At 38.9% G+C, this 12,895-nt stretch overlaps 2 protein-coding genes across 2 annotated transcripts in view; one reads left to right on the top strand and one right to left on the bottom strand.

The window, feature by feature from the left end:
- CSMD1 (CUB and Sushi multiple domains 1) overlaps positions 1-12,895 on the top strand; it is a 984,784-nt gene that overhangs the window by 632,694 nt on the left and 339,195 nt on the right. The window contains exon 6 of the mRNA XM_052696996.1: positions 730-842. Coding sequence (XP_052552956.1) covers positions 730-842 — 113 coding nt within the window. The remainder of the gene's footprint in view (positions 1-729; positions 843-12,895) is intronic.
- Positions 1-12,895, bottom strand: part of LOC128087832 (uncharacterized) — a 303,478-nt gene that overhangs the window by 143,612 nt on the left and 146,971 nt on the right. The window lies entirely within an intron of this gene.

Here is a 12,895-nt window from a genome sequence, read left to right as displayed (position 1 = left end):
AGATCACTTCACCTATGCATGAGACTGCTTTAGAACTATAGAAGCAAGGGAGGATCATTGAAAGTTCTCATTTTGATAATTACTAGCATGGCTACTCTTTTAAATATTTTAGAAGAAAGGATCTCAAAATGGAAGGTAGTTCCAAATTGAGGAATAGAATCCTGTTTTTTTCTCTTCACCTTCTGACTCAAAGACTTGATAGAAAAGCTCAGAAGATGTTCTATAATATATCCAAAACAAGAAAATAATTAAAAATAAATGATTGTGATTAGATGAACATAGAAATAACTGAATTATTTCAAAGTAATGAAGATTAAGCCTTTCTGGAAGCTTTCTTGTATTTTCTTTTAAATGTAATGTAGCTCTTATAGAACTTCTTTTCAAATTTCATTTTATTTTGTTTGCACTTAATTCAATTCATTATTTTATTTATTGTTTTGTTGTTTTTTGGAACAAGTAACAAATTTCCAAGTGTACATTACTTTTGGGCTGAGTATGGGGGAATGGGGAAAATAGGTAAAAGAGGGTAAAAGAGAAGGATAATTGTGAGTTGACAAAATAAACTCCAAAACCCACAGATTGCAGTTATTTTAATTCTTTCTTGCACTTTCAAATTAAGGAAAGTAAATGGAACAGCAGTATGTCTTGGGTTTTTTTTCTTGTTTTCTTTATTGTCTGTAAAGTAGGTGATTTTGGTACCCTTGACATTAGAGTCTTTTATTTTTCCAGGCTGACTGGCATGAATCTACCTTCTCCTGTTATCAGCAGTAAGAACTGGTTACGACTCCATTTTACATCTGACAGTAACCACCGACGAAAGGGATTTAATGCTCAGTTTCAAGGTAGGAAATACAAAATCTGTAGCAGAAAAATTCTTTTACCTTTAAACATTGCTAAAACAGTGGTGGTAGAAATTTCTCTTTAAGTATGAGGGGTAGTAAAGGACTGACTGGTGTTACTACTACTCTTATGCTGAATAACTGTTACTGTTTTGTGATCTGGCGCCTGTGTATCACATTGCAGTTTACTTTAAGTACTGGCTTGATCTCATTTTCTATAATGAATTGTTTTCCATTCAGTTTGGTCTTTGCTTTAAAAATGTGGTTGGAATGCACTTTACAATTGATTTCCAAGTAAATTATATACAAGGCATGTCTCCATCTAAGTGCTGTCTTCCCTAATTACACAAAATAAAACTCTTATCCAGAAGTTACATTCATCATTTGGAAATTTAGCTCCTCTCTTGCACAGCACAAGTTGTATTTCAGGTTCCTACATAATGTTGCATACACAACTTTAAAGGAATATAAGTAAATGTCATTGTTGCTGTCAGTTGCTGTTTATGTTCACCTACACAGTGGTTAAAATGCAATTTTTTAGAATGGAATCGTTATTGAATTTTATACTTCATAAATCATCATTCAAGATCAGTGACAGTATAGTTATATTGAAATCAGAGGAGCTCTATAACTCAGAAAACCATTAAGCTATTTAATTTATCTGTACTTTTAAATTTGATCTTACCCTCCACACCATCAAAGAATCTGAGTTTAGAACTTCTCTTTTTTCTGGAATTGTAGGGCCTGCATCATGTGTTAGAAATGACAAATGCACTGCTGCAATTGTATGTTCTCGTAACTATATAGTATATACATGTAAAGCAGATAAATGCATTTAACCTATTGTCTTTCTTCTTTAAAAAGATGAGAATCAGCTTCCATGAAAGACAGTGATTGTGATTGTGAAGCTACTTTCAGCTGTCTATGAAAGACTTCATCAGCTTCCTCCTGATCAGGCAGCCTGTATTAAGCACCCACAGTGATGTTACCTATATAAGCCTGCCTGTTAATTCTCACCCATAGGCTCTCAACTCATTCCTCATTAATTTCTAGACAGAGCTTGATACATTCCAGTTGCCCTCTCACGTAAAGAGAAACTCCACCACCTTACTCTGCTGCCTGTCTTTCCTAAGTACATATCCACCCATGACAGCATTCCAGTTATGTGAGCTGTCCAACTGCATCTCCATAATTACACTGAGATCATGGCCCTGTGGCTGCACACAGAAGTGTAGTTCATCCAGCTTATTCCTATACTGCAAGCATTGATATTCAGGTACTTCAGAGAAGAAAAGGGAGGGATACCAGATCCTCCAGAGTTACACACACTGTGGAGATGTTTGGCCTTTCGGCTTATGTCGTGGGAGGTAGCTAAGGAGCGTTTGTCATTGTTCTGATTTTCCTAGGTTACTCCCCAGCCACTTGCAATAGTGTGAACATTGCTATTTTGTACTGTGCCCCCCAACTCTTCTAGTTTAAAGCCTGCCTCACTAGCCTTAGACTGCCCTGCTTCTTTTGACAGGTGGATCACATCCATCTCTAACAAGTTATAATCCTCATAGAAAGTTACGTTGGATTTACCAATTGGATTTAAAATGATACCAAGCTCATCAGTTTGTTCTGTAACAAAAATCTTTTTAGCTTACATTTTCATCGTATACTTATTATACTTCTTTCCATGTTAATTTAAAGTACTCTGAGTTACCCTGTTATTTCAGAATTCCTAGGAAGAGAATAAAATAAGAAAGCTTCCATAGTAAAACTGATTAATGAATATGTTCCACTTTTATAGCATAAAACAGATCTCACTTCTAGAGTATTTCAGATTAAGCATGTTATTTTTGGCAGGCTGTCAGAAAGATCCAAGAAGGTATGATGTCATTTGATCATTATGTGCCAAAAGTCATCTGTTTGTTGTATTTGCCTACTTTAAATAATGCAGAATTTAACAAACAGTCAAATAAGAATATAACGGAGACTGCTGCAATAATGCTGTCCTATTGGAAAACCATGAACAAATGATGTAAAATAAACTGCTAGGTAAAGTAATAATTTTCAGTGAATTTTTGTAATTCATGTAAGTTGATATCTGTCCTTCATCTACATTGTTTAAAACCTTTAAAATTGTGATTGAAGTACATTAGAATAATTCACAGTACTTCCTCAATGGATGCATGCTGGGTACATTAATCAGATTTTTCTATGCAAATTGTCACTTAAAGTAAATTTAAGAAAGGAAATTAATGGAAGAAATTAGTAAAATGCAAAAGTAGATTAAAACTATTATTTCCTATTGCTTAAGTGATACTGAACGTTGTTTCCTACTAAGTAGTACTGGAACAATAACTTGTGTTTTGTTAAATCTTATTAACGGGAAATGAATCCAATCTTGATAGAGAACACCGACAAATATCCATCAATCCACCATCTGTCTTGACATTCTTTTTTTCTGATTAGCTCTTATCACTCTTAAAAATTTAGGCCTGACTTCTCACTAGTACTAGTCTTATTTGGTCTTTCTCTGTCTGGTAGGAGATGTTATGTTTTTCTTCAATAGAGTAAAAAGTCAGATCATAGAATGGCCTGGGTTGAAAAGGACCTCAAAGATCATGTAGTTTCAACCTCCCTGCCATGGCCACTAGACTGGGCTGCCAGAGCCACATCCAGCCTGGCCTTGAATGCCTTCGGGGGAAGGGAAATCCACAACCTCCTTGAGCAACCTTTTCCAGTGTGTCACCGCCCTCTATGTGTAAAACTTTTTCCGAATATCTAACTGAAACCTCCCCTGTCTCAGTTTAAAACCATTCCCCCTTGTCCTATCACTATCCGCTCTTGTAAACAACTGTTCCCCCTCCTGTTTATACACTCCCTTCATGTACTGGAAGGCCACAATGAGGTCTCCCCAGAGCCTTCTCTTCTCCAAGCTAAACGAGCCCAGTTCCCTCGACCTTTCTTCATAGGAGATGCATCAACCATTCCGCTCAGCTTGGTGTCATCTGCAAACTTTCTGAGGGTGCACTCAAAGCCATCATCTGTGTCACTGATGAAGATATTGAAGAGCACCGGTCCCAAGACTGACCCTTGAGGGACACTGCTTGTGACCAGCCTTCAACCTAACACAAAACCATTGATCACAACCCTTTGGCTGTCATCAGCCAACCAGTTCTTAATCCATCAAACAGTCTATCTTTTAATTCCATACCTCTTCAATTTAGAGAGAAGGATGTGGTGAAGAACCATGTCAAAGGCTTTGCAGAAGTCCAAGTAGATGACATCTGTTGCCCTTCCCTCGTCCACCAGTGTTGTCACTCCATCATAGAAGGCCACCAGCCTTGTCAGGCAAGATATTCCCTTGCTGAAGCCATTCTGGCTGTCTTGGATCACCTCTTCATCTCATATGTGCCTGAACATGGTAACCAGGATGATCTGCTGCATGATCTTCCCAGGCACAGAGGTGAGGCTCACTGGCCTGTCAATCCTCAGGTCATCTTATTTCTCCTTTTCTTAAAAATGGGAATAATGTTTCCCTTTACCAGTCACCAGGAATAAGTCTTTTATTAGCCCTATAATTGCCATCTTTTTTAGCCTTACAGTTCATCTTTTGATCTCTCAGATAAAGTAAGGAGATTGAGTTTCTTAAATCCATCAATTGAAATAATTTTTGCTATTGTCTTCATTTATTTCACAGTGAGCTGGTGATATTTGAAATTTGCAAAGAATTCTTAATTGATTTTGTATTTCTTTCAGTATCTGATTAATACTGTAGGTACTATCTGATTAATACTGTAGGTAGTACATTTCAATTTTTTTTTTTTTTTTGCATGTGTTTCTCTTCTTCCTACTGCTATTAAAAAAAAAAAAATAAAAAAAAATAAAAAAAAAATTGTGAGCACCTAGGAAATTAAGTCAGTTAAATACAGAACATTCAGATTGAGGTAATAATTTTTCTGTATCCATGTGTCTCTCATGGCTGCTGTAGATAGGCTACATTTGTTCATTTGTCTTATTCTACCCTTGTTGTTCATTCTTTTGCAGTGCATAATTTTTCTCCACTTCAATATTGTAACATACCAATTTCCCAACTTCTTATCACTATAGTATCAGAGTCATTTATTTTGTAAGTTTATTAGTTATTCAAATCTAAACAAATACAGGAGTGTATCAAACTATTTTCACACAATTTTGGTTTAATTGATTTACATTTTATTCAGCTGTGGTAAAATCTGTGCAAGTCTACAATGTGGTAAGTTCTCAGCAGATGTTCTTTTATTAAGCAGGAAGGAATTAATCTGTATTCTATTGGAAGTAAGATTGTTTTGGCCTAAGCTTCATATGTGACTATTGGTTCTGAATAACTTCCTTTTTAGAAATAAACATCAAATGTACTGTTTTTCTCTGCCTCAAAAATTGAGTGAGCGTTGGAGTCTAGGAATAGAAAATACATAACGCTATTAACCACTGGCCCATATTTGCTCAATTTTAGATTTGTTGTCTGATAGAAAAGGAAAATTTTAATCCTACTAAAAATATAATAATGAAATCAATATTGTACATCTTCTCACATACTGAATAGGAAGTGGAAGAAGTAAAGCAAAAAGTAGGATTGCTACCCTGGACTTTAGGAGAGCCAACTTTGATCTCCTCTGGGACCTACTTGGAGCTATCCCATTGGCTAGGGTGTTAGAAGGTAAGGGAGCCTGTGAGAGCTGGTCAGCATTTAAGCAGCTCTTCTTCCAAGCTCAGGATCAGTGTGTCCCTGTGAGGAAGAAATCGGGAAAGGGTGGCAGGAGACCTGTGTGGATGAGCAAGGAGCTCATGCGCAAACTCAAAGGAAAGAAGAAGGCCCATGAAATGTGGAAAAAGGGTCTGACTACTTGGGAAGAATACAGGAATGTTGTCAGGGCCAGCAGGGATGCAACAAGGAAGGCTAAAGCCCGCCTGGAATTAAATCTCGTGAAGGGGATAAAGGATAATAAAAAAGGCTTTTTTAAGTACGTTAACAGTAAAAGGAAGACTAGGGAGAATGTGGCTCCCCTGGTAAGTGAGGGGGGTGTTCTGGTAACGAGGGATGCTGAGAAAGCGGAGATACTGAATGCCTTCTTTGCTTCTGTCTTCAGTGAAAAAGCTCCCCTTTGGGAATCCAAGACCCTGGAGGTTAGTGAGAGGGTCTGGGGAATGGAAGACCTCCCTTCAGTCAGGGAAGAGGTGGTCCGGGAGCACCTAGACAACACCAATGTTCACAAATCCATGGGACCCGATGGGATGCATCCACGGGAGCTGAGGGAGCTGGCAGAGGTGGTTGCTGAACCGCTTTCTGTCATCTTTGAGAGGTCTTGGAGGACGGGGGAGGTGCCTGAAGACTGGAGGATAGCCAGTGTCACTCTGGTCTTCAGAAAGGGCGAGAAGGAAACTCCAGGCAATTATAGGCCAGTCAGCCTCACCTCTGTCCCTGGAAAGGTGATGGAACAGCTTGTGCTGGATGTCATCTCCAGACAACTGGAAGAAAAGGAGGTTATCAAGAGTAGTCAGCATGGGTTCACCAGGGGGAGGTTGTGCTTGACCAATCTGGTAGCCTTCTATGTTGTCTCTGGCTGGTTGGATGGGGGGAGAGCAGTGGATGTAGTCTACCTTGATTTCAGCAAGGCTTTTGATACTGTCCCCCACGACATCCTTATAACAAAGCTGAGGAAGTGTGGGATAGATGAGTGGACAGTAAGGTGGGTTCAAAACTGGCTGACTGGCAGAGCACAGAGGGTCGTCGTTGGCGGTGCAGAGTCTGGTTGGAGACCCGTAACCAGCGATGTTCCTCAGGGGTCGGTGCTGGATCCGGTCTTGTTCAACATCTTCATCAATGACCTTGATGAGGGGATAGTGGCCACACTCAGCAAGTTTGCTGATGATACGAAGTTGGGAGGATTGGCTGACACGCCTGAAGGCTGTGCTGCCATTCAGCAAGACCTGGACAGGCTGAAGAGCTGGGCAGTAAGAAACTGGATGAGGTTTAACAAAAGCAAATGTAGAGTCTTGCATCAGGGGAGGAATAATTGCATGCACCAATACAGGCTGGGGGATGACCTGCTGAAGAGGAGCTCTGCAGAGAGGTTCCTGGGTGTCCTGGTGGACGACAGATTGGCCATGAGCCAGCAGTGTGCCCTTAACCTTGTGGTTAAGAGGGCCAATGGCATCCTGGGATGCATTAAAAAGAGCGTGTCCAGCAGGTCGAAGGAGGTGATCCTCCCCCTCTACTCTGCCCTGGTGAGGCCTCATCTGGAGTACTGTGTCCAGTTCTGGGCTCTTGGAAAGAGTCCAGCAGAGGGCCACAAAGATGGTGAAGGGCCTGGAGCATCTCTCCTATGAGGAAAGGCTGAGTGAACTGGGTCTGTTCAGCCTTGAGAAGAGAAGACTGAGAGGGGACCTGATCCAGGTCTATAAATATCTAAGGTGTGGGGGGCAGAATGGCCAGGCCGGACTCTTTTCAGTGGTGAGTGGAGACAGGACAAGGGGAAACAGCCGGAAACTGCAGCACAGGAAGTTCCGCACAAACATGCGCAAGAACTTCTTTACAGTGAGGTGACGGAGCACTGGAACAGGCTGCCCAGGGAGGTGGTGGAGTCTCCTTCTCTGGAGATGTTCAAGACCTGCCTGGATGCCTACCTGTGTGACCTGGTGTAGGGAACCTGCTTTGGCAGGGGGGTTGGACTCGATCTCTGGAGTTCCCTTCCAACCCCTACAATTCTGTGATTCTGTGATTTTGTGTGAATATTTATTTGGCCTCTCTGGAAACAGCTTTGACTTTTTCCTGTGTGCTTTAGTCCCTGTACTAAAATTGCAAGATGCCCTTTATTAACTTAATATTATTGAATGCCATATGATAAAGAAAGGAAAAAAAACATTGTCTATTCCTTGTTAACGTGGCATGTGTAATCTCTAAGAGGTAACCGCTTAAAATATCTGTTCCTCTAATGTCTGTTAAAAAATTTTAATCAAATTAATTTTGTTCATTTATTGTCACATCTTTACTTCAAAGTTGCCTCTGTTCCCTCCATTTCTAGAGCTTTGAAGCTTTTTTCGATATTTGACATTGGAAATAATCTTTAGATTTATTGTTATTTATACCAGTTCATAAAAGCAATAGGCATTCATGAAAGAGATCAGTTTTCATGTCTGTTTTGATATAAAATATGTGTTTTCCTAGAAATACAAAATGAAGTCCAAAAGTTGACATAGAGTGACCAAAACAAACAAACAAACAAAAAAATGTATCTAAAAGTGCTGCAGGCTTAGTTGCTGTATGTCACCGCTAAGCAAATGCTGACATGGTAACAGCTATTCATTCTTCTGCTCTTGGTCAGTATGATTTTTGTCCTCACTGAAACTCAATTCAAAATACCGCATTCATAGTTGAAAAGATATGTATCAGTTTAGTAGATCACTGTTGCGTGTTTGGTTTTTTGTTTCATTTATTTATTTATTTATTTGTTTTTAATTAGCTGCAAAATAAAATTAAATTATGTGTTCAAATGGTTTAGCTTTCAAAGTAAGCATTGCTATCCCAGGTATAGTAGCCGCTCTTTGTTAAGAATCATGTTATGCTTACTTAGTGCTTACTTCCAAAGTATGGGTTCAAAGGCTCTACTGTTCGAAGGCTATGCATCTTCTAAGACATCTTCTGTTCTGACATAATGAAACTGATACTTCACAAATGAACTCCATGCAGAAATATGTACTTGGAAAATTTTGAAGAAACTGGAGCTGACTGATTTTTAAGACAAGCTATTAGCAATGCAAATAGAATGGTAAAATGTGGATGTAGGAATTTAAAATCAGAGCATATACATGAGTGATGGAGGTAAGCAAATTAAATTACAGGTTTCAAGGAATTATGCATAATTAATATGCAAACACAAAAACAGTTTCATTATTTTGTATTTACTATAGTATGAAAACATGCATGCAGATTCTGCATCAGAAGAGTAATAAGAGTGTCAGTTTTACCACACTTGCAGCTTCATTATCTATTAGCCAAGAGTCTGTTCATGTTCAGCTGGGTGATGGGTCAGTGTAAGAGATCTGTTTTTTGAGATGTTTTCAGACCACAGATATCATTTCTCAACAAAACATGAGAAGATGATGAAATTCAAACAAGGATCTTATTATGTGATTTCATTTTTTAGAAACTGCGCACTACTGTTCAGTGATAGTATATGTTCATTGTGCAGATTGTATTGATACTGTTTTCCAGAACTGTGGAGGACACCTGCAGGCACTGAATGCTTGATGCTTGCTGAACTTGTTTTATTATGATATGTTTTATACTGATAGCACAGCAGAGATAAAACAGTCTGTCAAAGCAAGTGGCCAGCCAAGTGACATACAGAAGGTTAATGGAAAACAAATGGCTGTGCTTTTTTTTAAATTTGCAGAGTCTGTGTCACCTTATACACATAGAGTGAGAAAGATCCGTGTAAAAATCTATTGTGACACCAATTTTTCTTGGGTGTGTATCATTTGTTCGCTAAAAGTGCATGCAGAGATTTCCAGCGCAAAGAGCATGTGGAAGGTTTGGTAATGACAGGCAGCACTTTGCTGGATTGATGGAACAAGGAAACCAGCTGATCATGAGCCTACAGCTTTTACAGGTAGCCATAGAGGAGAAACATCTATGCCTGCTGTGAAGCTCTCTGGAATTGTAATACTGATTAGTAGGGGAAGATTTTGAAAGCTGTTAGTGAGAAAAACAGCAGGATAGCGTATTAGATAAAAACTAGGTTTGGATTATTCCAGTGAGTCAGTTTAAATGAGAGATCCATTGGAAAAACAGGATGCATGGGCAAAGTCGGGAAGTAGATAGCTGAGGAGCAAAGCTTGCAAGGATCCTCCTTGTTTTTATTGAAGAACTTATTATAGAATTCCTTACATAAACTTACAAGTACTTATGTGAAAAATTGTTCTGTTTTCAAGGTGATTGCTGAAGAGTATTTCATATTCTTTGAGGAGGCATGTGGAAGTGTAATGGATATAACAGAGCACCAAATCCAGTTTTCCCAAAAAAACAAATGCTGCACATAAAAAATGTATTGGCAAAAAAAAAAAAAAAAAAAAAAAAAAAAAGCAGTGAAAAGTGTGCAATTCAGTTGTAGAATCATTGAATGGTTTGTGTGGGAAGGGATCTTTAACATCATCTAAAAACTACAACATAACACTGCCCCCTTGCTATAAGCAGGGATACCTCTCACTAGACCAGGTTTCTCAAAGCCTCATCTACCCTGGCCTTGAAAGCCTCCAGGGTGGGAGCATCCACAACCCCTCTGGGCAACGTGTTCCATTGTCTCACTATCCTCACAGTAAATAATTTATTGTGAATATATAGTCTAAATCTCCCCTCTTCCAGTTTAATGCCATTTCCCCTTATCCTGTTGATTCACACGTTATAAAAAGTCCCTACCCAGCTTTGCTGTATGCCCCTTTCAGATACTGGGATGCTGCTAGAAGGTCCCCCTGGAGCCTTCTCTTTTCCAGCTCTCTCAGCCTGTTCTTGTAGTGGAGGCTCTCTGATCATCTTCATGACCTTCCTTTCAACCTGCTCCTACAGCTTAATGTCCTTGTTTTGAGGGCCTCAGAACTGAACGCAGTACTCCAGGTGGGGTCTCATGAGAGCAGAGTAGAGGGATAGAATCGTCTCCCTTGATCTGCTGGTCATTCTTCTCTTGGTGCAGCCCAGGATATGGTTGGTCTTCTGGGCAAGTGCACATTAATGGTTCATGTTGAGTCTTTCATCAACCAGCACCTCCAAATCCTACTCCTCAGGGCTGCTCTCTTTTGCCCACCCTGCATTTGTGCTTGGGATTGCCCCAGCCCAGGTGCAGGACCTTGCTCTTGCAGACCAGCTACATCTATCCTTTCCTCAGAACTCTATCCCAAAACTGTGGATGGATCTTGTTGGGTTCGATGAACTTCTTTAGATTGTCTTAAACTTACAGCGGACAGTTCTTGTCTTTGCTTTCTGCTGCTTGGGCAGTACAGCAAAAGCCCTTCCAGTGGAGATTAAGGCAAAGAAGTCACTGAGTAATGACTTATAGCTAAAGTCATTTGAATGGCACTATCAGTCATTGCTGAAATAACACAAATAAAATCTGTGACATTACTCGCTTTTGGAATGCTTCTGTTGATATATGGAATGAAGAGATATTTGACAAGAAGAAATGCTTATCTGTAAAGAGAAGAAGCTTTAGCATTTTACAGCTGTGCTTGTAAAATGGTAAGGAAGAATATATGCTGTATGTTAATTAAAGAAGAAAACAAACTTTTCAAAGCTTGCTCTGTCACACTGGTAAATCGACAAAGACTTGCTCTAAAGAATTGAGAATGTTGATTTGGCTTCTCATAACAAGACTCAACAGATTTTTTTCCCCTGACTTGAAGAGTTGTGTGATGCTACTGTAAGGAGAAAAGCCTGGTAAAAATACATAAAACAAACAAACAAACAAAAAGAAAACACCACACCATAGTCTCTAAAAAATAAAGCTAAATCAATGCAGTGTGAATGGGAGGACTGACTATGGCTCTTTTTTTTCCTCCTCATTCTCATAAATACTGAATTTTCAGAAAGAACTCATGGTGTGACAGACAATAATGAAGCAGAATAAATTCTAGAGATAGTTCACAATCAATTTACATGTCACACAAGACTTTGAGTGATAAAGAAATACTTGATCTATAAGCAGACTGGAGAGAGAATACCGAAACTGCCAACAGTGTGAATTACAGATCATTTCCTCCAAGCTAAAAAATTGTAGTATCCTGTAATCACAGGTTTAGAGGAGAATCCAGAAAGAATAAGGCACTAGAACAGGGCAAACAGAGCACTTGATAAGAATCTGCAGTCCAACCTGAATTAAGATGGTGCTGTGTTTCAGAAGAAGGTATATTCATCTTTAAGAAAATCAGAAAAATAAAGTTGAAAAGAAATCAAATTCAAAAATCTTGAAATATGCACTGTACTGAGGTAAATTTGCTAATTCTCTCTAGGAAAAACCCTATGAATGTTATTTCCGTTATTTTGGAGGTCTTAAGTGTTACCTGGGGCAGGTGCTTGTAAGTCTCAATTTCTGTTTATTCATATGAGATTTCTTACTTAAAATGAATCCTAGCTTCCCTGAACACAGAGAACTATTTAGATACATTCTGTATAGTGTTAGTGGGCTTGTTGATAGTAAGGAAAAGCTTCACCTAGTGATCATTAGGAGCTGTTCACCTTTGAAGAACTGCACTTCCACTGCAGTGAAAGGTTGCCAAGACCTGAACTCAGCAGAGCAGCAACAGAAGCAGCTTGAGTAAGTGCTAGTAAATGATGTCAGAATATTTTAGGTCTGAGAGCCAACTTTTGAGGCCTTGCAGGTCATCTCATACAGGAGGAAAACCCGGCAATATAAACAAGTATTTGGGTAACTGGAGAAAAACAGTGTTTCATCAAAGATGCATTCAAAGACTATTACAAAGAATGTGCTAAGAACAAGCAGCAAACATTACATTTTTTTGGTTGCAGAATCCAACCCTACAGTACCCTACATATTCTCAGGCTATAGCTGTAGTAGATCTCAATGGAGGTAAATTGAATCAAGCACAATATTATGTTAGCTGACTGCATGCTTCTAGAATTTCATTTGACTTTGATGTGACCTGTGTACTGCACTCTATATATCTTTTTTCTCTCATGCGGTAAAATATAGTAATCAATCAGTTTCATATTCTCAAAATCATAGTAACACCCTCCACAATCTGAGAAAATGCATTTTCCTCTTCATTTTTTTTTTTTTTTTTTTTTTAATGCTTAAAGTAGATCACAGCTCATCAAAACCATCTCTGGGTGAAATTATTCCTCAGTTATGCCCTGCAGATAGACATCTATGTTTTATATCATCTTCACTTCCAGTTCATTTTTTCATATTTGTTTTCTTACAAATTTTCATCTTGCCTTTCCTAGAAAATTCTTTCCAAAACCTTGTGTGTCAGAGACAAGGTATCCAATTAAAAAAACAAACAAACAAACAAACAAA

Source organism: Tympanuchus pallidicinctus, unplaced genomic scaffold (assembly GCF_026119805.1).
Source record: "Tympanuchus pallidicinctus isolate F22 unplaced genomic scaffold, pur_lepc_1.0 scaffold1, whole genome shotgun sequence".
NCBI classification, from domain to species: Eukaryota; Metazoa; Chordata; class Aves; order Galliformes; family Phasianidae; genus Tympanuchus; species Tympanuchus pallidicinctus.
Note: the sequence above shows the minus strand (reverse complement) of the source record. Positions and strands in the feature narration are given on the sequence as shown.